General features: G+C 41.7%; 3 protein-coding genes across 8 annotated transcripts; all 3 read right to left on the reverse strand.

The window, feature by feature from the left end:
• Positions 1–1,680: 1,680 nt before the first annotated feature.
• Positions 1,681–10,894, reverse strand: pggt1b (protein geranylgeranyltransferase type I, beta subunit). The gene is made up of 9 exons (XM_088376730.1): positions 10,623–10,894; positions 10,178–10,296; positions 9,848–9,912; positions 9,463–9,614; positions 9,041–9,173; positions 8,312–8,357; positions 7,342–7,526; positions 6,581–6,689; positions 1,681–5,008 (listed from the first exon to the last, which is right to left on the reverse strand). Exons 1-9 carry the CDS (start codon positions 10,748–10,750, stop codon positions 4,866–4,868), a joined length of 1,080 nt encoding a protein of 359 aa, XP_088232856.1. The 5' UTR covers positions 10,751–10,894; the 3' UTR covers positions 1,681–4,865.
• Positions 10,895–10,973: 79 nt separating this feature from the next.
• ccdc112 (coiled-coil domain containing 112) lies at positions 10,974–15,319 on the reverse strand. 6 transcript variants are annotated; one of them, XM_088376728.1, is made up of 14 exons: positions 15,225–15,319; positions 14,393–14,487; positions 14,106–14,227; positions 13,889–13,978; positions 13,537–13,612; positions 13,009–13,135; positions 12,818–12,937; positions 12,592–12,729; positions 12,286–12,386; positions 12,084–12,201; positions 11,881–11,997; positions 11,482–11,580; positions 11,272–11,390; positions 10,974–11,165 (listed from the first exon to the last, which is right to left on the reverse strand). In XM_088376728.1, the coding sequence occupies exons 1-14, from the start codon at positions 15,285–15,287 to the stop codon at positions 11,135–11,137; spliced, it is 1,416 nt and encodes a 471-aa protein (XP_088232854.1). In that variant the 5' UTR covers positions 15,288–15,319; the 3' UTR covers positions 10,974–11,134. The 6 variants fall into 6 exon arrangements, with proteins under 6 accessions (XP_088232854.1, XP_088232852.1, XP_088232853.1 ...); XM_088376726.1 differs by having other exon boundaries at positions 11,881–12,015; XM_088376727.1 differs by having other exon boundaries at positions 12,084–12,204.
• A 6,464-nt stretch (positions 15,320–21,783) lies between these two features.
• fem1c (fem-1 homolog c) lies at positions 21,784–27,788 on the reverse strand. Its single transcript, XM_088376892.1, has 6 exons — positions 26,514–27,788; positions 24,535–24,704; positions 24,261–24,449; positions 23,548–24,059; positions 23,273–23,449; positions 21,784–22,943 (listed from the first exon to the last, which is right to left on the reverse strand). The coding sequence occupies exons 1-6, from the start codon at positions 27,055–27,057 to the stop codon at positions 22,679–22,681; spliced, it is 1,857 nt and encodes a 618-aa protein (XP_088233018.1). The 5' UTR covers positions 27,058–27,788; the 3' UTR covers positions 21,784–22,678.
• Positions 27,789–27,812: the final 24 nt, after the last annotated feature.

Genomic DNA, 27,812 nt, shown 5'->3' on the forward strand with positions numbered 1-27,812 from the left:
TCGCTATCTATCCTTCTATTACCCTGCAATTGTTTGTCATTGATTCATCAATGCATCCATATCAATGACCCAGCGTGTCAGGTGCAGCACTGAGCTCCATAAACCGTTTACTGTAATGTACTCGTTAAAACGGGGCCATCAAACTCCCCTCCTTTGCCTTTAACAGCACCACAATGAACAGTGTGAGGTAGGGTTAAGTTTGTGATCTCATTTTTTTGGTATTTTGGAAATGCCACTTGTCCAACGTCGCCAGATGGCCTCTTTGGCGCCGTGTCGCAGACACATTCCACATGCAGCAGTCTGTGATAAGAATCACAAGTCAGCTACTTACTGTCATTGCTCTCTGCAAACACATTATTGTATTGACAATAAACAATTTCATATTACTTTCATAATAAATTATGTTAGCTATGAGCTCTGAAAAGCAAGAGCCAGAGAAATTACCCCTGGGGAACACCATAGTCCTTTATGCTGCCTGTAAAAATGGCAGTGACATAAAAATTGCTGGACAAATGGCAAAGTTAGGATGTGTGTGTTATACAAAAAAAGTTATATTGGGCTTTTTTTCTTGGCTGCATGGGCTCAATTACAGAGCATAAGGCTCTCAGGCCGCATAGAAGGTAAGAGTTGTGTTCAAATGATGACTCAACAAACCCGCAGCGGCCTCCCTTTGCACTAAATAGACAAACATATTGCGCTTTGTGTTTCATTGATTAGGGTGCATACGGGTTACACAACTGCAGAGGAATCTCAATTGCACAAGCCAACAACATGCGGTATGTTCTGGCAAACATCTTGATAAAAACAGGAGAAGAAAAAAAAAGTCAAGTCTTACTTCGCTGTAAAATGGACACAGTTATCCACCAACAAAGCTAAAATAAAAATGCACTTGTATGATATAATTGACTGGAGTCATGAGTTTATGTAAGTAGTCAAAAAGTCAAGGTTGAAGGTTTGTAGTATCATGTAAGAGGAAAAATCAGGAGGAAGGAACCCCTTTGTCTAAAATTTGGACAAAAGGCAACAATGAGAACGACTGCAATGTATAGTACAACACCTGAGTGGTTTTTAATCAGCTGCTCTTCGCTTTTTTTGTCCCTTCATCTTTCGTAGTAGTTGTTCAAGGCCATATCGGGTTGCACATGTTGCAAAAGGACGATCGCACCGCACCCAAATACAGCTGTGGCTAGCGGTGAAAGGATCGCCTCGACAGTTTCAACCTGGGTCGGGCTCAATTCCCTTTGGATAGCTCATAGAAGGAGGTCGCGCATTTTTCCTTTCGTTCAGTATCGGTCACTCTGCAAGTGTGCTTGGTTCTTAAAACAATAACAGTCAAAATCTCGAAGGTCTTTTTATCGAGTCTGCTGATGAGGAACAAAACGATTGCAACAGGATTACTTTATTGGTATTAATCATAATGTATCAGATTTATACATTGGAAAATGCTAGCAGTATACAAGGGAGCCTCCATTTGTAGGGCACGGAAAAGTGAGGGGTCTATTTGAGGGAGAACTTTTTTTCTCTACTTTGGTTACGGAGTCTATTAAATGGGCCGTATTTGAGGAATTACGTCAAAACATTTGGTTATCTCCATGTTCAAGGCAAATTTGGTCGACTGCGTATACTATTTACGACTAGATTATTCAAACCAAACTAGCAGTCACCAAAGACACAGACAGGCACCTTTAGGTAATTTATTTCTCTTCCATACAGTACAATGTTTGCTGCTGAGCTTGGTACCGCAAAATATTCAAAGCTGAACATACAGCACAAACATTTGCATATCCTGTCGCAGGTCTTTGCTTGCGCATATTTACAAAGTTTATGGACACTTCTTTACAAAGCATAGAAAAAATAAATGACATTTGATGTTACATTATGTATATCAGTGGTTGTATGGCAAAGAGACGCTTCAGGTCAGAAGTTAAGTGGCATAAGCTGTGTAAGCATCGAAGGGATCTGAGACGGTGGATTTTTTTTTCCCTCCTCCTTCAGAAATGCATTCGGTTACTGAAACAAACGGTGCATTGCAGGGAAAAATGCACCAAAGTTGTTAGAGCGAATAAAAAGGAAGTCTGTTAATCAGACAAGAGTCATATGTTGCCAAGCTCTACTCGTGCGCAGGCAAATTAGAACAACGCGAATAACGCGAGGCACATTTCAAAGCGGTCTTCACCCCCAAGGACACAAACAAGATGAATGTACGCTCAGGCTTTAGAAGATGCATGGAATGCGACATCATTCCATTAGAATTGATCTCGTTTCCCCCATCTGGCAAAGCAGCAGTGCTGAGTTTTAACAGTAGTACAGAGCAGATTGCGGACACCAAAAAAAATCTATATCTTAACATTTTTACATTGTTGTTGCATTTGAGACAAACAGCTAAATACGTCTTTTCAGAAGAGCATGAAAAAAAAGGCTTGCGGTCAAAGGCCAAACTATGAGTGCAACACCGGATATATACTCAGTTGGACAGGACTGTGTGTTATGGTCATTCCACTAGGTTGCTGTTTTACACCGTCCTGTGGCTTGCCTGACAAGAATTTTACATACCCTGACAAACCTCTCAGTATCTGCGGCAAAATCCCACTTATGTGTTCTGTTTAAAAATCAGAGGTGGATAAATGGCTAATTTACAGTTATGTCGCTGATACTGCAATCGTTTTGAACCAGAGGCAGCTCAATCTCCTCATGTACATATCATGAAACAATTTGTGCCTTTTCTTCCTAATGATGATATTTTGATATAAAGGACACTAACACAGTATGATCGGACCACGTCATTTTGTGGTTGTTTCACCTTTCGCGATAAGTATCAGAGCCCTATGTGTCAATAATTCTATAGACGTATTTCACGGCTCTGATGTGGACAGTTTGTGGGATCTCCACATTTTAAAAAAAGCTATTGTTATTGTCCCTCCAGTCATAAGGCTAGAAAATTGGGCTGGTTGAGCAGTGAGAAGCTTGCCCGCCAGTATCCGTGAATAATGCATGTGTCCAATTACTTATTCATCCCGCTCCACTCTCGGCGTTCCCTCCTCCTCAAAATAGCTTGCTCCTGAAGAAGCGGCAAGATCATCTAACAGTCCCTTGTTGGTAAGGATTCAGCAAGTTTCATTTTAGTTGACCAGTTTGGCAAAATTGGCCAGTCTGGCTTCATGCACAGCATGTGAGTGTGCTGTATCCTGCAGCAGCTCTGATTCACTCACAAACATTTCAGGGTGCAAAGCTGGTGACAGATGGGCATAGAACAGCTTGGGAGTTTGTATTTTAAAAAAAGTGAGGCGATGGGGGGAAATAGCACATGAAATTACTGATAACTAAAAACAGAACAGGTCCTAGGAATGAGTCCTGAGGAACACCAAAGTTGAGAGAGCTGAGGTCTTGAGATTTCTGATGCTTTTCAATTGTTTCTTCCCATTAAAATTTCTTTGACCCACCAGGTGGGAGGCCAAATAGTTGACGTTTGGATATTTCCTGATTTTTCCAGGAACACATAAGTTTACTTGTGTTTTCTCAAGAATCTTTTGGGGGTTGTCATATCTGTTTAGTTCTGCAGACCCCCGACATATCCTTGGCCACCCCAAAGGCGAAACCTAGCTCTACCAGTGCCTGTGATTTATTACAGAGGGCCTTTACAGCAAAGCGAAAACTGTATAATACTACAGCATCCAGAGCTAGGGCACAGTAAGATAAGCTAATGTTAGCTTGTGTGTTTGTTTATTTTGGATAATTTCTAGCTATTTATCCTCAAATGCTCCAAATGACAATTGGATTGATCAATGGTTTTCGTCAAATCGTATCTGCTAGGAGAATTTTGTCTGACCAGGCACTCAAAACAGTAGCTAGTGGTAACTTAGACGCAACAACTTGCAAACCAAGTTGGTACTATGCAATGCAAAAAGGCCTTTAAAGTGGTTCCATCAAGACGGAGTAAGGTAAGAGTAGTCAATCGAATCAGGTTTTTAGGGATTTAAAACCGCCAATGTTGATTTTTCCAAATAACTTGCCCCGCAGAGGAGCAGCAAGTCCCGAGCGAGTCCAAAAAGAAAAATCAAACATCATCTGTCCTGGGTTCCATTTTTTTTTTTTTATATTTGCCCTGTTCTTTTGTTTTCTACTTGTTTTCAAAAGTCAAAGAAAGACTCTGGCCCCCAGCAGGTGCTTCTTGACCTCAACTCCGCCGGGTATACTGCTGCAACTGTGCTACACCTGATCAAACTTCCCCATTAGTAAACTAAGCCAAAGGGAGGATGAGGAGGAGGAACCAGTGGGAGTTGAGGGGCTCAGACTCGGGAGACCAAACCAGGCATGCTAGAAGCAAACTAGAGTGCTTTGAAGAGGCCCTTAGAGTGTCTTATGGGTGTTACTGGATGAGGATAACTGTACTTTCCTTCTAAGGATGAACCAGTGGCGTGGAAAAAGGTAGTGGCTTGGTGTTCTTTGATTATCTTCAAATGCTTTGCCCATAAGAAGCACACGGTTTGAGCTTGAAGAGGTTTCTTCAACATTTCCGCTCCTTTCTACATGATACTGATCCTGTGCACTCCATAATGGAAATACTGCTACTGCTTGACAAGGAATCATAGCAGATGGGTTCTCCTTCACTCGAACAATGGAGGAACATTTGGCACCTAGAATGTCTTCAGGTCTCTGGTGATTTCTTTTTTTACACTTACACTGACTGCAGTCCGTTGACCAAAAGGCAGCTTTAAGGAAAAGTCACTCAATAGCAAGGCCACGTTGCAAAGTTGCTAAGGAGCTGTACGCTCCTGAGTCCTCAAATAAACGGAGGCCTGGCATCGGAAAGACTCCAACTGCCTCGGATTTGACCTGCCGGATGCTCCTGTCAGCCACAGTTGTCGCTATTGTCCCCTCCATGTCTGCTGCAGCTGACGGAGGCACTCGAAAGCCCTCTGGGTGATGTTGAGAGCCGGATGGACTTTCCTCAGGCTGGGCTCTCCGATCAGAGACAGACCGCACAGGCCTAAGTAGGCGTGCAAAGGGTCTAGCGGTAGAAGAAAGAGAGTGATGAAAGCGGTCAGAATGAATGGGAGGGAAATAAGATGAAACTAGGACAGGGATGTAGAGCATGTACTGTATCTGAGCAGAGACATCTGCTTGTGTCATGTCACTATACTGTATGCCAAATTGGTTAACAGAGCCTAACCAGTTCTGGTGCTTGACCCAGTTCCCAAACACATGGTTTAAGGATGCTGAAATAACAGGCGAGTGGAATTTGTTGAGTCAAGGCGAGAGATCATATTACAGCAAAAAATTGGAGATGAGGTCTGCTGTCTGGACTTGTTTCATGGTCAATTTTAAATTTGGGGAACATCTTTTTAGTAAAAAATTATATTTTTTCTGAAATGATCTTTTAATAACGTAGTAATTGTAAAGTTTCATAATGGTTTAGTATGCACTAGAAATACAAATGTTTTCCCTCACAGAATAAATAATTGTGATTGATAATCCTAACTACAATATCGATAAAAAATAATCATGATTAAGAGGGGGAAATTAGCAACAAATGTTTTAGACGACTGAAGCAGGCGTAACCCTCCTTTGCTTTTACTCAATTAAACAACCATCCGTCCTCCCATTAACCACCGAAAAAGGAGGAGCCTTCTTTTGTTGTGACGCTGCTTCTTTGAGCAGCAATGAATAATTCAAAAGAGGTAGCCGTGTGACCCCAGTCCACTGGGACCTGAGTAAAAGCTGCACAAGCTTGTAAATGGACTGGTAATTGAATTATAATGAAATGGAAGGCTGCATCAGAATCAACCAGTGCAGCAGTCAGGATTTATAGTGTCTATAAGATGAGTGCAATGGACCTGCAAGCGTTACTAGAGCAATCAAACGAACCACAAATAAAAATGTTAAAGCTGCCATGTGATGTAAAGTGGATTCATTCACTCCAGGGCAGCTATCATAATACCTTTATTACCAATATAGGTGACGTTTAAAGTAACGTTTCGTAACGTCCAGTTTACATTTGAGCATCCTTTTGCCTGCCTACAAACTTGTGTATTCATTTCCATCATTTCTAATAGGAATTTTACTAAATTGGCATGTTTGACCAATTCCATGATTATCACCAAGTTAGAAATTTTTGGACAATTTAGAAGATATTGTCAATTGTCTACACACATAAACAATTAGAATATGGCAACCTACAAACCACTAGTTACTGTACAGAGGAGTTTAAAAAAGTGATGGCCAAATAGTCTGTCAAAATAAAAGGCTTAACATAATCTGGACAAATCCGATCAAGTCAAACATTCATGACTGGTTTTGTCTATGTGACTCATAAGAGACCCTTGACTTGTCCCTTTAAGTCCTTTTACCTTTTTAAACACACGCTTTTGTTCAGCAATATTTATGAGGTTAGTGAATACAGTAGCCGCTTCACCCCACAGGCCTTTGTAATGTGAGGTCTTCCATCACTGGCTTCATCAATTACACATCTGAAGCGGGGGCCGATCAAAGTGTAGTATTACAGCAGGTGAATTGGAAAGAAAACGTGGAGAAATGCGAGGAGCTTTTTCGTAACAGATCCTCTTACTGCACAATCACGTACCTGGATGGCTGTCTGGCCACTTAGCAAAACCACCAACCAATCGATCCTGCGTGGACAGAATGAAGGTCCTGTTCTTGTCAAAGTTGGTGTACTGGAACACATCTAAAAGCTGGACCAGCAAGAAGGGAATAATGAGCATGAGGTGCATTTTCCGAGGATAAAAGACGGAAAACACTTGGTCCATTTTGCACTTCTATACAAACAAAGCCATTGCACCTCTGGCGTAGTTGTGACCTAAATAGTCACAGATTAGCTACATTGGGTTAATGGCGCCTTGATGCATCTGAGGTTTACTCACTGCCGTGTTTAAATCAAGGTCTCTATTTTTGGATCATGTGTAAACCGCTGGCCTAGCTATGACCTACATGCATGTACAGCAGATCTTCTGAAGTGGTACAATTTGGTGTACCCATATTTTTGGCACCCAAAACGCTAAGAAAACCATGAGAAACACTTTTTCTTTTTATCAGTGCACTTAAGACAACACATTTACTAACTACATCTAATCAAGGAGCCACTCAAGAACGTAATTCAAATTCTCAGAAGAGGCCTAATTGCACCACACACATTTTTCTGAGGTGCATGTGATTGAGCTAGTCATTGCATTTGTTTTATTGATTGGTTAAATTCTGATTTGGTGTTGATTTTTGTATTCATTTATTTTTTAACCAGACTTATTTTTTAAAGTGTGGGAAACGTGTTGTATTAACACCGTGTACTTGTTAATGCTTTACTCAATGACAAAGCCTCAGTGTGCATACCTCTAGCGTTGCGCCCACCCAAAAGGAGTAGCACGTGTCAACGGGTTTGTTCGGCCGCCCGTGGAAGCCGCTTTGCTGTCTCATGATGCACCAGCGGCGGATTCTGTCCAGTTCCCGCCGACTCAGCGCCTCCTCCAATCGACCCATCAGACACAAGGAGGCGATGGCGCAGTATGTCCAGCCGCCTGTGTGTACAAAGATAGACGGGCATGCAAAGTCAACAGACATCTCCCTCTCATTATGTTTTAATGGCAGTGCTTACAAGTGAATATAAACACATTGTGTCTGTGTGGGTGGGTCCTGCACTGATGTTGGCATTTGTCATGTTTACCCTGGCGTGTGGAAAATAATTACAGTGCTAAGCACCCTTCCGAAATAAAAGCTGCAATAGGGAATATTTCCATAAACGATATGATGGTAACACTTTGTATGTTGTTTTGTTTTTTGTTTATCTTACAGTGCAAACAAACACTTTGGAGGCAGATGGGTAATTGGCATCTATTGAATATTTCTATAGATGTGTGAAGGAGAGGAATTTGTAGCAATCAGCATGGTAGCAAGCAATATAAATCACAGATTGATAATAATATTTACTTTACATTTTTACTTATATTCTCAATGCTTGTATGCCGTACTAATGCAATTTCATTTGAGCAGGCATTAATAAAGGCAATAGTGACATTAATTAATTGATAATCCCATAAATCAAGTACTACTACCGTGAGTGAGGTGGACGCATTCTACAACTCCAACACACTTCAATTTTAAATGGAAAAAAAAATTGCTTGACATAAGACTGTTGGCTCGCAATCTTACAATGTTCTACTGTTCCCAACAGAAGTAATACTTGAATGTTAAAATGGCAGACTTTCACGATATTAAGAAAATGAATAAAATAATATTAACCTTTTGACATCAGACATGGTCAAACTAAACCATTTTAAGTTTAACGTGTGAAGTTTTTACTCACCATGTGACTCTCGCCCGGCTCCCTGACCAAAACCACTATCGTACGACTGTTAGCAGGACACAGAAAAGACAAGTGTCAATAATAAGCAATCTTTTCAATGACAGCATTATATTGTTTTTTAGAATCGTCAAAGAAGTCACTCTTATTGATGTCCACACTTGCTTCTGCTCAGTGTTTTATAAAGGTTTGAGAAGTTACAGACTTCTTTTGTGTATTCTAAGAGCGCCCATATTTTAAAAAAATGCCATACATGCTGTACTTGCAATGAGCAACTGGGATCTATCTATCTGTATAATATCTGTTGTATTACTATAAACAGTTTTGCATAAGTAACGGCCTACCCCAACAAAGTCTTATCCCTAACCTACGTCTGTCTTCCTCCGCAGTTGACTAAATAGCCCAGCCATGAAATGAGGGAAAATAGTAAACACAATAAGTAGGTAAGTTGTAAATTACTAATAGAAAGGCAAAATACATGAGTAATACAAGGTGCTGTTCCAAAACAGAGCTTGCGCTTCTACTGGAGTAGTAGAAAACCCTCTACAGATCGCAGTTTAAGCACCGTGACGCCCCCTATTCATTATAAATGGAGGTGTTTCCTGGCTGAGTGCCACCATTTTGACGGTTGGTGGCCACATTCAGGTCTAGCTCTGGTGAGTGGAAACAATCAGAGCCTAAAGAACAGCCTTTCACTGACCGCATTGCAGACGTGACTGCTCCTCTACTCACCAGGCTTCCTCGAATGTACTCGATGGCCTTTTGGATGTCCATGCCCGACCAGTCGTCTAGCATGTAGCAGATACTGGCTGCGCAGTAGATAAAACGGATGTCGTTTTCGCTGCCTTCTGGCACGGCATAAAAACTGCAGGGAACAAGACATCCTTCAGTCAAATAAATACTGTACCCACCCATTCTCTACAGAGAGAAAAAAAAACAGTTAATAATTGTAGTCTCAATTCATAAGCCCCACAGGCATTTAACTGTAGAGTCCACTTGAATATTTGAATAATTTTTGGGTCATTAAATTGAGGTCTCATGATGTCAAAGTGTGATGAATTTGATCATACACAGCCCTTTGGCATATATTTGGTGGACTGAAAGAAAAAAAAATTCAACTGAGTTTACGCATATGTGTGTGTGTGCATGCCAACCTGCCGTCATTGAGCTGCAGGGCCCTGAGGCCGGCCAGGCATGCCTGCTTGTTGACCCGACTAAGGTCATCTCCGAGTATGAGAAGGGAGCACAGTCCCGTGTACGTCATGGCAACATGGCCGCTGTCGTAAGGATGCAGCACCCCGGGACCCTGAATAATAGAAATGATGATTGAAGTGAGAGTCAAGTACTAATACACTGTAAAACAAAATTAATTGGTATTAGTTGTAGATGAAGCACATGTAGTAGGGAAAATGTTGTTTTGGTCCATGGTCTGTGCAAATGTCAGCAACATGAAAGGATGTAGAATTCTTAGCATTTTCTGTCTTTTTATGGAAATGAGCAGGGGTCAACCCAGTTGACGTCAATTGTAACAGAAGCTACCTTGGTGCTGTAAGGAATTCCGATATGCGACGATCCTCGGAAACCACAACGGCTGAGGTTGGATTCTGGGTAAAGACAAGTAGTCAAATTCATTAACATTATTGATTTAAAAATATTGTAAACTATACTAAATCATGCCAAATAACCATGCCTTTCAAACTCAAGGTGCAGCAGCAAACCTGTGCAATACTGCTGCTGCCATCTACTGACCATAACTAGAACGTAATGTCAATCCTACATTATTCCAAAATACTGTAAAATCCGAAAATGTATGCGTTGTAAACATGTAAATATGTTGTGTAAAGCATTTAGGCAGTGAATTTTACTCACGGTCTTCCGTAGGTAGCACTTGCAATGAGTAGATCCACTCGATCATGACGTTGCTGTCGATGACATCCAGAGCATCAAGCACATCCAGGCCGGACAAGGCAAAAAATAATATTGTCAACCTGGAAAGAGATGGAACGTTAAGTCAAAGACCCTGAACGCACCACCGTTACCAGATTGTTATGTTCAAGTAGGGGGAGAGTGGTTACAACTCACAATAAAACGCCTACTACTAATGTTAAATTAACTTTGTCATCATAGTAATAAATCTCAGACTCCTCGAATCGAAGGTAGTTGTATTGTTGGTGTAACAAGTTCCTATTGCTGTCATAACTTCATTAGCTGATGTTAGTACGCATGCTAACTAGCGCAGGAGGTTCCCCCTTTTTTATTTTTTAAAACAAAAACGGCTATCAAGCAAAAGGCCGAAGCTTCTCTTGGAGCTCACCTGGTGGTCTCCAAAGATGCATATCTCTCGGGCAAAACCTGCAAAGTCCTCTGGAAGAAGCGAACATGCCGGTCTCGGAGAAAGTCGAGTTGCTCCGGCTCCTCCGAGATATTCTCCTCGTCCGCCATCTTTGTTTCCCAGCTCCGTATCCGTGTACAGGATGACTACTTCCGGTGTATTTTGTTGTCAAAATAAAAGTACTGCACCGCAAGGGCGGCATATGATGTTTCAAAATAAAAGTATAACAGCGTAAAGCCACGTTTTGTGTTGAGTTTTTAGAGTATATGCATGCAAGCAAAGGAAGACTGAAGCGGGGGTTCAAACCAGAACCTTGCAACTGTGATGCCAACGTGCGAAACACCTATTTTGAATTATTTAATAAAAGTGACAGTGGGTAATTTGGTACAAAAAAAACCATTTCACCCTAATCAGATCAATTAATACCAAAGCAACATTTGGAAAAATGACTGAACACAATTACACAGTAAAAGCTGTGTGAATGCTTTAAGTCTTCACAGCCCCAGTCTCCACGTGGGAATAGTTCTGAAAACAATACAAATAACTCAAATTTAGGTTTTAAAGAAAAATGTAAACAAAAAATACCATGAAGTGTATTTACCAGTCAGATTGATACAAAAAAAAAACAGACCTGTGAGACATGAGATGTGGAGTTCCTCCTCCTGAAGTTCTCATGCTCTTCATGCGCTCTTCCCATCCCTTGGTGGGTTGTGTCAGCCTAGATGGGTCTCTTACTATGTGACCGTCCACCTGTGCCAGGAATAGGACAATTAAAAAAAAAAGTAACTCACTAAACACAGTGTATAGACACGTTAGTTCTGTTTGTATCAGCACTTCTCACTTTGTCCTTCAGCTTCGCCATGATCCTCTCCATACGCTCTCCGTCCTCCTTTTGCCTCAGCAGCTTTTCCTGACGCTTGGTCTGCACTCGCTCGAGATCCTACAGTGAATAAAACAAAATGCAAATGTGCTAGGGTGTGACCATGAACAAAACAAGTGCTATAAAATTGTTGCGTGTAGAAAGAGGCCCACAAATACATTTAACAAATCCTCACCCATCATGCCATTTTCTATACTTTGTGTCCTATCCTGGTTGTCACTGTCAACACATATACAATGAAGACAACCAACCATTCACACTCACAGGAAAAAGGTTCCCATGTTCAAAATATTAAAGTATTGGGGTTGTCAAAACTACATATCCCATGATCCCAGAATGTCAGGATAAACTGTCAAGTACCCTTTTAATCGAGGACTGGATGGCTTTTGTTGTCTGCTTTCTCCTCCTTGTCCGCCTGTGGTTGCCCTCTTCTCCTCTTTCACCTTGCAGTTGCTCGCGGGGCCTCGGCTTGGCCTCCTGCTGACGGCAATGCACCTGTTGGTGAAATTAAGCGTTACACAGAAGTGTCAAGCTTCATGATGCGTTTGCCACTCATTCCGCACCTTGGCCATTCCATTTTTGTGGCCCTCCTCTGGTCGTTTCTGCTCCTCTGCCTGCACCTCTTTGCTTCTCTTGACCTCCTTCTTCACCTCCAGTCGCCGAGCAGACTTCTTCTCCTCACTTCTAAAAAGTAACATAACAATCTCAAATGAACATTTTGCTTTTCTGTTTGTACTTTTACTCTCTTGGTTGTTCTTCTGGCACCGTGCGTCTTTCTTCCTCCTCTCAACTTCTTCCACTTCCACCTCTTTCTGCAAATGCGTTTGGCGTGCCAATTGCTTCTTGTTCCTCCACCTTTGGATGGCCTGCACATGATAAGCACTATGTGGGATCTTTCACGCTTGTCTGCATTCTCATCACATTCAAATCATAAAAAGAGTAATTGTTCATCCAGCTAGGCAATAAATAGTGATGGATAATTTTTAAAATGTTCTATTAAATAGTATCAATTGAAGATGAATACTTTTATTCAGGGTTATTGTCCATTTTGGAGTCACATTTGTTCATTACCTCTCTCTTCTTTTCTTGCAGGTAGATCAGCTCTTGGTACCACCGCTCATGTTCCTCAATCTCCTCCTGACTTTTACCGGGCAGATACAGTTTGGCTTCTTTCCTGAAGCCTGCCCGCCCACCGCGCTTCGTCCATGCCTGTCAATCAAGCAGATGATTCATCCACGATGCAATTACATTTTCAAAAAGGTGCCTAATGTAAAAGCGTCCAGGGGACATATCGTACCTTGAGGAAGGCCTGGTGATCAAACTCCTCCCAACCGCCGCAGATGCCTCCCGTCTTTTGAAGGAAAGCTTCCAGAGCTCGGACCTCGGAAGGGAGGTCTTGGTTCAAGGCTTTGCCCTGCTGCCAAAACAACACACAACTTCAACATAATTACACAGAGAAGAGAACACGGAAGAGGAGGAGATGTGAACCTTAACAGCTGAAGCAGCAGAGACTTTAGAGCTTGGCTTTCTGGGCTGACTCCAATTTTCAACCTTCCTCTCATAGGCTTCCATCTCCAGTGAGCACGTCCTCTCCTCTTTTAACAATTCTCCGAAGCTACAAGAGCAGCAGAGAACAGTCCAACTGAATTACTTCTGTACGCTGCATATATTTTCAGTGTTACCTCCAAAGTGGAATACATAATAGTCCATGATGCTCGTTGACTTTCACTTTTTGTTCTCATGTCACAACAATTTTCCTCACGGGAACTCAGACGAGTTATCCCGGTTCAAAGTGCTTCATCATCTGTACATGAGTCATTCCTAACATGCTTAATAAATTATATACACATATAATGTCCAAGGCCACTCACATTAGTCATTTTTTTTATACACACTAAGAATAAGATTTGCTGCTGGCTCACATGATAATTTAAACGGTACCACTTTTGTGGCATTTTAAATTTGGACATTGTCCTGCAATATTTTACAAAATCGGTGTGTGGAAAGTGTTTTTACCATATGCTCTGCTCTTCTTTCAAATTGTTGATTGAAAATTCCACCTCAGACATGCTCTCCTTCAGCTTCTCAATCACTGCAAAATAAACAACTGTTACTCTATTGATCTTTTTAAAAACTAAAATAAAAAATACTAAAACTGTTACAAAGGGTTACAATACTATTATATAAACTTTTTCGCAAATAAGGCCTCTGTCTGTTTTTTGACGAACAGCACTCTCCTGCTGGTGTATTTTACTGTTGGTCATGATGGTGGTACATGGGGAGATAAATATTTTTCTATCACAGAATGGAATTCGTTCAACTTTGGAGATCCCAATCTGTTACTAAAAAGTTAAATGGTGTGACTTACACTCTGTACTTGGTGTCATGTCTATTAATTGTTGCTGGAATTCTTTGACGCCATCTTTAATCTTAGCCAGCTGCTTTCGCAATTGCGTTTCTGAAGGAGGAAACAACAAAACAAAATAAAGAGAAACCCGATTATAGTCCAACAAACCGGAATGAACAGAATTACAATGACGACCCCGAGGGCATGTTTAAGTGGTAATGAACAAACTATGACCCACTATGTGCACTTCTCTGTTCAACCAGTGTTTTCTCATACTCGTCCAGCTCTGTTGCCATGTCAGACCATCCATTTTTCTTACACTCGACTCTCAACGACCTGTCTTTTTCCAACCTGTCAACCCTGGGAATAAAGACAGAAAAAATCAACAAATTAATCCACTGTCCCAAAAAACGAGTCCAATTATTATTCCTGGGGATAAAGTCACAAGAAAAACAAATTATTACACAGTTTCAAATAAACTGTAACATTTCATTTGAATTTCATTTGTTATTTCATTCAACTTACAGTCTCCTGGTGCTTTGGGCTTCCTTGAGAAACTGGGTGGCTTTCAGTCTGAACTCTTTCTGTTCCTCACTGGCCCGATCAGCAGGAGAATCAACCTGTGCCATGCAATAATGTGCATCTTTGTAAATTTTTACTTTTACTTAGTCTTGAGAGGAAATATAAATATGTTCTTACTATCATAGCTTACAGCTAACAAATAAAATCCCTCAATACATAAAGTATGACAAAATGTTATTTATTTTAAAATATAAATTACACCGGAATTCCGCTTCTGAAATTAATTTCACTACATGAATCTAAGAATTCTCCTTTCTAACTCGAACTCAAGTGCTGAATAAATGAACATATTCAAAATATTCTGATTTATTGCATTGCACTACTCAAATAGAGTCAGAACAGAAAATCACAGTGTATTAACACATTTGATGTCTATTTTGCTAGTTATGGCTTTAAATGGCAGCGACATCATTTTCTTTTCTTTTCATGGCAGTGACGTCATGATAGAGTAGCATAAGAATTGTGACGTCATAAAAGCGACAGCGAAACAAAAGCAACTTCAAAAACAACACAATATTTTATTCTTCCCCATAACTATGACATACAATTAAAAAATTACTAATACTAGCTACTCGTATTTTTGGAAAAAGTCAGTTGAAAAGTGGGATGTTTTGGTCTCATTTAACTTTTAACATTAACCACACCACCACCTCGCTGGCTTCGACATTTTGCTATGTATAAATTACAAAACACAAAACCCGAAAATAATATCTCCTTCTGCTTTGCACTCACACTCAAACTACGGCAAATAAGTTATGTATATTGTCTATTTTACCGTGATGGCTACCGAGGATTGTTGACGGGCGGTTGCTATGGCTGCCATGTTGGATCGAGGCATTTTGAAGCAAACGGAAGCGTGCTTGGCGTAAAAGGAGACTGAGGCGTTATGTGCCTAATATCCAGCAGACGGCGCTGTAGTGCTTATTAACGTAGGCCGACTCCTTAAGTGAGCTTCAAAATAATACAGTAACAATTGGATTTGATGTCTTTTTAAATATTTCATTTTCATATTATTTGATCATTTCTGTGACTATTTCTGTCAATGTGCAAAACAAAGCATTATATTATTGTGGTGATATTAAATTAATGATCCATAAGCAACAAACGACATCAAGTAATTAATTAAAGCCCTTGACAAAGACTTTCCTGTTGTAACTGTGTTGTGAAGTCTGTAAATCTAAAATTTAAATAAATCAACACTAGGATTCCTTTCGCAGCAACCTTTTGATGTATTAGGGCTAGCGGCTATAAAAAAGTCAGGTGACAGGCACAAAGAGTATAAATAGACAGCAGAGTCCATTATTGGGGTGCACATATGGAGGATTGTGGTATCTCCCATGGGAGCTGTCTCGTTGCTGCAAATAGCAGCCGATTCTTTGGATGACTGTGGTGCTTCCACTTCCTATCCATGTCCTTGGCTAAATCACCCTTGGAGAGTGCATAAACGTAGGCTGCTACTATGCACACATCAACTGGCAAAGTGTCCTGACGCTTGGGGACAGGCACGTGCATGCAATGGGATATGAAAAGAGGCTAGAGGCTTTCTCTGTCTGAAGAAAGAGTGCCCTTCTTTCCGAGGCGTTTTTTTTTTTTCAGCAAATCAATTTAGTCTCCATATTTGCCATGTGCCTCCTGAATCAAATTGGCTGTGTTCACACCCACTACGGTGAAAAATGCCCTTTTTTCACGTTGCGCCCGCTTGTACAAGTTTCCAAAAATACCTATACTTAATCCAGTCTGCCACTGTGCAGACTTAAACCACACCTCAGGCCTGACTGAGATGATCTGTTGAGTTGTGATCCATCATGTCATGTTACTCAATACAATAACAATAACTTGTGCCAAATTCAATTCCAGTGTGAACCCAATGGCATCACAGCAATACACTGAAAACCCCAGTTGACCTCCATTTGTTATGCAATACAGTGCATTGTGACCTTTGTTGAGTAGTACATAGTTGAGAGTATATATTAACACAAGGGAACTCGAAGGAGTCTAGCAATCATAAGGCTGGTTTGTTTTCAGCCATTCTTATGAATATTATATTAGTGAAAGTGATGTTGGGAGATGCCAGATGAGGTGTTTATTGTGAGCTGTCATTTGTAGCAGTGTGTTGATCGCTGGTGATGGACACCAGCAGCGGGCTGGAACATCCCACACAGTCTCTGTGGACATTGGATATGATCATGTGCCTTATGTGACAAGCTGTTTTTAACACTAACCAACTGCACTCCTCTCAGTATTACGTTTTAAACACTGGGACAATCTAGTGGACAAATGCCGATAAGTCATTTATATTTAAAAAAAGACTACAGAGTCAACGTTCATATATCCATTTTCTATGACGCGTTTCATCATTAAAGTCACGAGTGATCTGGAGTCTGTCCCAACTAACTTTGAGCGAGAGGCAGGGCACACTCTGGACTGGTCCAGTCACTCGAAGGCTTTTTCACACTGCACTTAGCACAGAACCAAACCATTCATTGCGTATCTGCTGCTGTAATGCAGCATTGCTATAAAATTGGGGAAAAAAAGCATTTTGGATTTTGACCTGCCTGTCATTCATTATATGTGGCTCAATTTAGCCATAGAGAAAACTGAAGAAGCCTCTTTGATCGAAGCTGAAATATTTTCAGCATCAAAGAAGTCAAGTGGCCTTTGAATCTAACAGCCGTAGATTATCACGTTATTGAAGTCAAATCAATTCAGTCATGGAAACTTATTCTAGAGATAACGGAATCATGAAAGATGGAAAATTGTAAGGGCGTAGATAAAGTGAATGTCATCACTTCAATGGCCATGCAGGCCTTCCCTGTTGAGTAATACTGGTGGTGCACAAACATAGACTAGCGTTAAATCAAACGCAGCTGACGCAGGAAGCGACACCATCGGATTAAACCGTGGATTTGTTTCTTCGTATCACTGTAAGATCTTGAATATACTAAAGTTCCAGCTTGGCTATGGAGGAGTACATTCGTGCTTGCGTCGATCAGAGCTAATAATGGTGGGTTACACAAATATCCAGCAAAATGCTTGACACTGGCTGCTCAGTTTTGGACGGGAGAGGGATTTCATCACCATGACGACTGGGGTGGAGCTAAGGCTTGTTACAAAAAATGGAGTCACTGTGACTAAGTTAGCAACTTTTCTGGTCTAGTTTGTGACTTTTCCTCCCCCCAAGCAAGTCACTTTCAAAATAACGACTTGTAGCAATAAATCTGGTGTTATTGTTATTGGTGTTATTGGTGACTTCTGAAGAAGTCGAGACTCTGTCCAGAGCAGATGTTTAGCCTTTGGCTTCCAGACTGCAAACAAAAGGTCACCACTGACTAATGGAATTTATGAATTAAGAGTTACGCAAGTCAAGCATTACATGGGTAGCTGCGAAATTATGTTATTGAACGTGCTTCATATTTTCAGCATCTTGTTGCCTAGCTTAGCATCGTATTGTAGCTCAGTTGCTTTTGATTGGTGCCCACAATTACCGCCGACGCCAAACCATCTGCCACAAAGTTGAAAGGGGTGACTCATCAGGTCTACCTACGTTCCTCTGAGAATTCCATCCCCTCCGATGGGGTATTCCTCCTTTTTTCTGTCCGTCTATCGCCAAGTACCGTACACACCCACTTCAGCATTTCACTGCTGTGACTCACAGCCGAGGATGTGGGCGCAAATGAAAGGTGTTGTGATAAAAGAACAGTCACGACAGAATGCACAGCTTGGCCTATATGACGACTTATTTGTAGCCTTCTGCCGTTCGAATCCCTCACTTCATTTCACAGTAAATTTCCATTTGAACTTGGTTGCTAACCAAAACAGCAGCACATAAACAGTGCCTCAAAGGAATTGAAAACTGAAATGTTTCTGACCTGAAAAAAATTGCAGACCAATGGTTTTGTGTCCTATGGCTGTCACTTTTTTTCTCCCCAACTTTCCAAGGCGAGTTTTGGAGGGGTCGTGTTATGTTCCCCTATAATGTGTCCCTGTGTTGAACTTCGAATTCACCACACCGGCTAATTCCCTGACTATTTATAAACGTCTTGTTTTGACAGCTGACTCAAAAGCAGAAGGTCTTGATCAAAGCATGCAATCACTCACACCCTCTCTCTGAATATGCACAAAATATACACACGTGACTGGAAGGGCTGAGTTATCCGGCCATGAGTTATCCAGACAAAGTATCGGATTCATGGCACATTGATTGGCATGTTAATACTCTGCCCATCTATTTTAGCTCTTATGTAACAGGTCACGTTTTCCCCTCTGCGATCACTTTCTCCATGCAGAGTCCATCTCGGCTTCTTGTCTTGCACTCACCCAGCTAATTAGATAAATGCTCCTTTTTAGGAAAACGGTGACACATTTAGACGTCCTCAATGCAATTTGGGACCGTTTTGGCCTAGTAATAGGCTTGATACATTGGAAAAGTAGATCAGGAAAAATACTCTCCAAATGTAATTGCATTTATTAATATTACACTTAAAAAATAGTAACTAATATTTTCTTAATGGTATGTACACATATGAAAAAATAAGTGAATCGATTAAATGTGTATAATAGATTATTATTAAAAAGATCATAATAAATGCACAACAATGTGAATTAGACAATATTGTTAAAAATCTGCAAAAATAAACTATTAATGATACATTATATATACTGTAATAAATAAAAATAAATGCAGTGCGAGATAGGATTTTTACATAGCACAATTACTTAAATCATATTTCAATACTTTTGGGAATGAAGAACAACACACATTGTTTGTTTGTTTTTTTTATGGATGGGTGAACAATTATATATTACTTTTTTTAAACCAACACAATGAATTGGGTGTATAATATATTTAAATGCATTGAAATGCCAGGGAAATCGAATGTGTCCACGCCTTGGGAACCTCCAACACGCGAGTCAAGTCAACAACAGTATGCTTTTCACTTGCCTAAAATATCACCGGGTGGCTTCCTCGACTAGCCGATACGTTTCTTCGGGTTTCACAAGGGAAAGGCAACGTGCGAGACTCATCTCAGTGTGTGCGCGTATAACATCCCAAGCTATTAATACTTATTTGCTGCAACTTGTGAAAGGTGACACTACGTGGTCTTTATGGTGCACAGTCACTGCTTGCTTCAGGAGTTTGCAAACTGTGGGTTGCGGGGCCTAAAATAAGTCCGCAATAAGGATGCTCATTGTCATTTGCATGTATTTAATGCATTAATATCAATGAATAAATAAATTAAACCATTTGTATTTTTTATTTATTATGCTATTGCTCAAAATATTTTAACGTCTTGACTTTATTTTATTTTTTTACATTGTCAAACAATTTGTGTGTTGATACTAATTTTAATAAAGTATTCTAAACCATTTTGAACCACACTGGATTGCAGGTATGAAATCAATTCTGATAATTGATGATTTTTCTTAAATGTAAGAAATTTAAAATTCCACAATCCACATTGTGGATGCGAAATGTTATAATAGTCCAAAACATCAAAGTTATTGACGATGTAAGTAACATTTGAATATCTTTAACTGTCCATCAAGTGTAAAAAGAAGTTCACAACTGTATATTAAAAACAAGAAACTGTACTCACCCACAACTTTGACAATGGCGGCAGCTGTACAGAGGGAAGGTCACTGCTTGTCCTTTAGTCTTCACATGAAAACTAAAAGCCAAAGAAAAAGCACACCTGTGGCATTCACCCTAGATATATGCTAATGCGGCTTTAGAGGTTCCGCTATCATATATCTGTTGTGATTCTCCTGGTGTGCTATATATACACACAACGGATGTCACTTGGAGACAGGGAACAGAGTTCACTGACTGAGTCCCAACAGGTACCCACACGTGGCGGCCCAGCTTCATGTAGGGCACCTTCCCAACTGGGCATTATTCTCGACTAAATATAGACTAAGCTCTAGGCTGAGCTCAGATCAGTGGCGAAAAGCTAGCAAAAGAAAGCAACAATGACACTTTAGTGCCAGAAAGCTGAGGAACCTGATTTTGTGTGATAACAAATTGTGCGTTCAGTCAATTGAAGCGAATGAATGCTATCCCGCATCATCACGAAAGTTTTGATTCCACACCTACACCAAGTCTACGTAGGTTATTTTGCGATAACACACATTTGCGTCAGATAAGTCAGTCCGTTCGCAGTTTACTGGCTATAAATCAGAGCCACGTGACCTCTTCCAAGGTTTATTTATATCACGGGTGTGGTTAACAAAGCCACGTGACGTAAAGATACACCAAAGGGTAATTTTCCAAAGTTATTGTGAGACTTTTAACGCAGGATATCAGCAGCCTCCGTGGCTCTTTTGGCTTGGAGGGCGAGCTGTATAAACAAGCTGTAAATCACCAGCATGTTTTTTTCTTCGCTACTTCTAGGAGCCAAGTGGACCTACAGCACAAGTTAGTTGTATGTTGTTGAAAGGGCAAAGGTTTCTGTGGTTGAAAGTGTTTTCTGAGGTGGTATTTTCTGATAAAATGTCCTGTCAGCAAAAGCGTAAAAGCGCATTAGCTGATTAGCCTCATGCACTCAGCAATTTGTAGCAATGGGTGTATGCACATTTGCGTCAACAGCAGCGATCAAAAGACGTACGTCAAAATGTTGAAATGAAGCAATTACAGAAGCTTCAAGCTCACAGACGTCTGCCAAGGATTAAGCATTTGTCAGTGACATCCTCACTGACATGATCTATTACAACAAAAATGTAAAGGAAAAAAATAAAACCAAACACTTGCAAGCATAGAAAAAAATCCCATTTTCAAAATATGGACATGTTTACACTTTTCATATTTAAGTCACCTTTTAAATATGTTTTCAGGAACAGTTTTTAAAAGGATAAATGATCTTTGTCACATTTAATTTTGAGATGTTCTCAAAATTAAATGTGACAAAGATCAAAATTAAATATGACAAAGATATTTTGTATTATTAATTTCTAAAATAATGAGACATTCTGTATTAAAATGAAAATATATATTTTCAGATATTCCGATGTAGTCAATAAAATTTCAACATTAAGATGGTTAGCTAATTTTCAACATCAATTATCTTTAAAACAAAACGCTCAGTCAATTGAGTACAAATGAATCACTTTCAATATCAATTTGAAATATTTTCATAAATGGTATATTTTAGGTATTTTGGATTGGATTTGGAAGTTGCATTTGATTGAAAATCTGCTTGGAGCATTTAAGATATGCTCTCAAAAATGTATTGTGTGGCCATGTGGGAATGTCTTGATAAAATATCTCCCAATCCAGGAAATTAAATCAACAATTTTAGATAGCGTTGCACACAATGACAAAAAAAGCAAAGACGTGGCCAAGTGCAACATAGGTTTATTGTCAAACTGATTCATTTAGATGCAATCAGGATTAACGTTGTATCCAATCTTAATCTCCGCTGTAAGTAAAGTGCTGATTCAGACCAAGTTGCCCCTGGGAGTCGTCATACATTTTTTTTCCCCATTTCAAACTGTCCGGGGGAAGAAAAATTGGGGGATATCCACTGATATGAATTCCAACAAATGATGAAAAAGCCCTTTTTTTCTTATCTCTGCCATTCAAAAGCTTCACGTCTAATTAAAAAAAGCGAGAATGTGCAAACGATCATTCGGAAAGCTTTAAGGTTGAGAAATGAAAAAAATAGCGGCGGCAGCCATCTTGGAACACTGCGGTCAAAAGATGGCCTTTTTGGGATCGGACAAAAGGGGAATCCCGACGGCAGTGATGAGGTAAACGCAAATGAGTTATATGCCACAGACGAGAGAATGAAAAACAGTCACTTTCCAACAGCCTAGCCTGTGCATAGAAGGAATTGAATAAAGCACTTATGGTGTTAGCGGACCCCGTAGCCAGCTTTGCCTTCTAAATGTAAAGCTTTTATTTTTTAAAATGGCTTCTGCTGTAGAATCCACACCAGGTTTGTAGAAATGAAAAATATAAACACGATCGAGAACGTTGTTGGCAACTATGATGGGACGAGGAAGAAAAATCAAAGACCTGAAAAGTCCCAGCAAAAAACAGCATCTTTTGTTTTCGTTGCATGGAGAAAAATCTCTCAAGTCTTCTGGGATAATAAATAGCATTTGTGTGAATATGCCAAGTTTTTTTCCTGGAGCAAAAAAAAAAAAAAAAAATACAAATCCAAGTTGCTAATCCAATCTTGTTTATTCCAATGAGTTGGAGTTCAATTCGCCATTTTTGACTTCCAGTCATTATCTGTGGAGCAGGACGAAGGCCTCCAGTTTTTCCGGGATGTTCCCCTGGTAGTGGAGGCTGTGCTTGACGATGACGCGGGCGGCCAGGCACTGAAGCGTGGTGTGGTTGATGGGCTGGACGACATTGCGCGCCAGCTCCTTTTCGTCCAGGAGCTCACAGGCCGTCTGCTGGAAGGCGTTGGTGCTGTCAAAGTGAGCACCGCCTGACACCAGCAGGTTCATGATGTCGGCGTGGCCGTTGGACGCGGCGATGTGGAGTGGGCTGGTGAGCCAGAGCGATGGTGGGTGGAGGAAAAAACAGTGGTATCACACACTAGGCTCGAAAACCTTTTTCCTCCCCACCGTTGACCAATTTTAAAGCACATTTGAAGTCAAAAACATTTGTATTACTAACTACAATCATCATATCAAAAGGCTCTCTCTAGTGGTATGCAGAAGAATTACTGAATTAAATGTTCAACTGTGCGTAATGTTACATACAGTAGCCTTTTTTTTTAATTTATTAAGTAAAGTATTGCATTTGCATTTAATCATTAAAGTATGATTTTTAACTTAAAAAAAAGATTGAAATTAAGTTCAGTTGAGACAAACCTGTTGTGGTTGTCATCTCGACTATCTACGTCGGCGCCGCACTCGAGCAGGATGGCGGTGACTGTGAGCGAGGGGAATTTGCAGACCGGGTAGCGGCCCACGCAGGTGGTGTTGCGGTCGGCGGCCAGGTGGAGCGGGCTGAAGCCGTTCTTGCCACGTGGCTGCAGCTTCAAAAACCTGATTGATTGAATAGGAAAAGGTAAGAAAACTATTTTAAAAACTGTTTTTGTGGTAGATTGTCCATCCATTTTCTCTCAGACTACGAGTCTCTGTACCTATAGATGGTCTCCTTCTTAAAGTGGTCCTGCTCCGTGGTGCACGGCACTTTCTCCAACAGACAGATGAGATGCAGGATGATAGACAGCGCTTTGCTGAGCTGGGCGGGATCCAGCGGCTGCGAGCGCCTCTGGCGGACGGCGCGTTCGATCTCCAGCACGCTTTTGGACAGGATGCCCATCAGGTCTTTGAAAGAGACAGACGTGCCCAAGAGGCCCTTAGCGCGGTCCTGCAGCATGAAGGAGAAGAGCTCGGCGAACGACAGCAGGCTGGACGCTGTCATGGGGCTCAGGGGGTCCAGATTGCTCTGCTGCATGTCCAAGGCGTACTTCCACAAGTTGATACAGCGCTCAAAGTTGCCCGAGTCGGCGTAGACGGCACCGCGGTACCGGATGTAGTAGGACGTGTCCGGGTGTTGCGGGCCCAGAATTCGCTCGCGGATGAGCAAGGCCTGCATGCGCATTTCGTCCGGGTCGGATATGAGCCCGTCCAGTTCCTCCGCGTTTGTCACCTGTGAAATGGAAATAAGAGTTATTCAGAGTTGATCATTTTCTGAGTCTTAATCGAATGAAACGAACTGGAGGGGCAGGACCAAAGCTTTCCTTTCGGTCAATGCAACTTGCAAAATTTGATGACTCGTCACAAAATACTAAACTCAAATAGCTCCACGTGATGAGACTCACTGTTGCGAAAGACAGTTTTAAAGACTCACCTCACGGGCATAGTCGTAAGCCATGATCCGCTGCTTGGGTTCAGGTTTATGGACCACGCAGTTGCTGTCTATGTATCTAAAATCCATGGCTTTTTTCCAGTATTTCAAAGCTCCCAGCAGGTCTCTCTTTTTATCCACAAAGGTGGCCCCCAGGAGCTCCAGTGCGTCGATGCGCTCCTTGTGGCTCGTCTAAGCAAGAGCGGAGAGTCAAATGTTTGTTTTCTGAAGAGGTAACGAAGGCAAGAGCTACAAAGTCTTGGTTGGAGAGCCTCACCTGCTTGTGTGCGGTTAGGTAGTCAACAATGTTGGTGTGGCCCGTGACGCTGGCGGACAGCAGCGGCGTCATGCCGTAGCCATCCTGCTCCATGGACGCCCGGTATTGCAGCAACATCCGCATAATCTCCAGACTGCCCGACTCGGCGCAGTCGTGAAGCGCAGTGTTACCTGAGAGAAGACCCCCAAAACAAAAATGGTTGACCATTTGGTCGTGCTTAAAAATTCAAGGAACACGAATAAAAATTGACATAAATAAATGGAGTGCCTTTCTCATAATAGTGGTCTATTTCTGCATTGAATATAAATATGCTTCTTGATGTGTCATGGCGGGAAATTCTCACCCCAACAAGAAATGGCAGAATTACTAGCTTTAACCTTACACAGCGAGCCAGGTTTGCTTTTACATGGTAACCAGGTCGCGTCAACAGGTAAAACCTGGTGAGCCAGAGATTTAAGACTGTGTGTTACTCTGAGCAAGTAGCAACACTGATATTCAAATGGGCGTTTGTTATTCAGCGTTTTATAAATATATATTTGGTTCCCGGATTAGGGCAGGGGTGGGCAAATCATTTTCCAAAGTAACTGGAACAGTTGCTTCCAGCAGAAATACTATGAAATTTCCTACTTAGATTTGACCCACATGCCAAAGGACCATTTAAGGTATTTTAGGACATCTCAGAATAAGAAAAAATATATATATTCAAAAGGGGTGGGGAGGGTATGTGATGTAACTTGTGTCCAGTGGACTGACCACAACAATAATGTTATTCAAGAGACGGCCGACTTTGAGCGAGTGCATTTGAGGATTAATGTCAACAAGCTTGTACCCGATTTAGGAGCTAGGGATGGTTTTGATTAAAGCAATGTCTGTGTGGTTAGTAGTGACCCCATCTCGAGGCCAACCCGATCTTGGGATAGATTGAGAAAGCCAGCATTCCGGCTTCAGAAGGGAGGACGAGTTCTTCCCGACAGTGTGCCGAGTATTAAATAGTTAACCACGCATTCATAAATTATCCCTTTTTGTTTTGTTTAGGCAGGATTATAAGAAAATATCATCCCTACAATTTGTTAACATCACAATTCATTTTTTCTCCTCAAATATTTGTGTTATTTTTGTTTATCCAAACATTGACAATTTCCAGAACGAGAGTAGACGTATAAAGTTCTTTAAGACACGCCCAGACTTGAAGATGACATAGTTTTGAGTCAACCATGAATGACTCTTCAAGTGAGTCATGCAATTCCTTTTCCTGGTGTTGTATTTGTTGTTCCAGACTGCTACACCTGCATAATAGCAAAAGGTGCATACGTGAACTATTGTTTGTCAATGTGCCCTGCAATTGGCAGGCGACCAGTATAGGCTACACCCCGCTTCTCGCCCAAAGTCAGCCGGGCTAAGCTCCAGCTTACACGCCACTTCAATGGAGGATAAGCGCTACAGAAAAAGGATGGCTGCATTGGGTTTTTCACGTCATGCACAATCATTGTGCAGTTGTGGTCTACAGAGTAGAATGGCACTGCTAAATGAGGTAGCTCAAAAATATTGCCAACATGAGTGCAGTCGGGTTGTCTCATTATGCGTCCATTAATCATCATATGCCCCGAGTGTTAAACAGAAAATTTGCCTATCACCTCACAAAAGCACTTCTTTTTTCCAGCCTTCCTCTACACAAGCTTTTTTAATACAGCACACTGAGTAATTGTTCCTGGTATTGAGATTTGTCCATCCGTAGTAGTATGAGATGGACATTTGACTATTAATTGATTGTATATCAATTAATTGATGAATGTTACATACAATAAGTACATTTCTAATCACAATATTGTACAGGCCATTGTTTGCGAGCTTCTACTCATCCTGCACAAGGAGGCACGTACAATTACTGACCCCTTTATTATGGTACTTTTTTGGGGTTTGGTTTGTGTGCTTCTCCTCATCGGCATTGAAAAACACGCTCAGTTACCGGCGCGGCTTACCTTTAACACTCTTCCTATTGACGTCGGCGCCTCTTTCCAGCAGGTACTGCGCTATCTCCTTGTGTCCCTTGTAGCAGGATATCATAAGGCAAGTGTGCCCGTGCCTGTTGGCCACCTCCAGATCGGCCTTGTGCTCCACCAAATACTTGACGATGTCCAAGTGGCCGTCGAAGCAAGCCGCCCGCAGCGGGGTCGAATTGGTCAGCGTCGTACTGTTGACGGAGGCACCGTGGCCGAGCAGCGACTGCACCACCTTCAGGTGGCCGGCGGCCGATGCGGCCCAGAGCGGCGGGGCACCCTCGATGGTCTCCCCGTCGAAGTTGACCGAGCCACCGACCTCAACGGGCGCCCGGCAACATTCGAGCAGGTACTCCACCAGGTCCAGGTGACCGTAGCGGGAGGCCATGAGGAGCGGCGTGGCGCCGTTTGTCTTCTCGCCCATTAACTTGCTCACTTCGCATACATCTTTGTTCTCCAGGATCTTTTCGAGTAAGCGGAGCTTCCCGTCTCTGGCCGCGTTGAACACCGCCGTCTTTAAATCCATGCTTGGGGTAGAAACTCTTACGGACGAGTACGAAGAGGAGGGAGGATCCCCGGGGATCCCCGGCAAAGTTAAGTGGTAGAAGCGAGTCGCAGGGGAGCCCTTTTGTTTACGGTTCGACTCGCCGTTACTGCTTGATCGTGCTTCCCTGCTTTAGAACACTAACGTTGGGGGATAACCCACCTGGAACTTAAAAGTCCACAGCTCTATTTTTAACTCTTTGTCCGGGATCGACCAACTTCCTCCAACTAGCCAGCTAGCCCGATTAGCTTGGCCTAGCCTTTCTCCGGCTCCTTTCGTGGTATCTCGCTCGAACACTCACCCTGAGAAATACCTCCGCCACCTGGAAGCACGGGCTCCTTCCAAGTTACTTCCCATTCGTGTCATAGTCCCAAAACATTACTCATGTGACGGTCGAATACGGAATTTCCCCGAGGGCCAGGAACGGAGGAAAGGGAAAATCCACCACCAGCGACACAACACCCTCCTAATTTAACCTTTGAGATACAATGTCGACGTCATCCGCTGAGTTAGTCGACGAAACAAAAACAAGCTGGCCGATAAGTAAGAAAAACAAAAACGGTCGTGAGTGACCCGCGAGGAGCTGGACAATGATCCCAGCACCGAGAAAAAGGGGGGTTGATGACGGTGAGGTAAACAGGGGAGGGCGGCTGTCCACCCACGGCTCCACCAAGTGATCACGACTCGGGTTGTGCCGAATAGCAGAGCAGAAAACAGCGCTCCCCCTTTTCTCCCCT

The sequence above is a fragment of the Syngnathus floridae genome, chromosome 5, assembly GCF_059516105.1.
Source record: "Syngnathus floridae isolate MCC-2025c chromosome 5, RoL_Sflo_1.0, whole genome shotgun sequence".
Lineage (NCBI taxonomy): Eukaryota > Metazoa > Chordata > Actinopteri > Syngnathiformes > Syngnathidae > Syngnathus > Syngnathus floridae.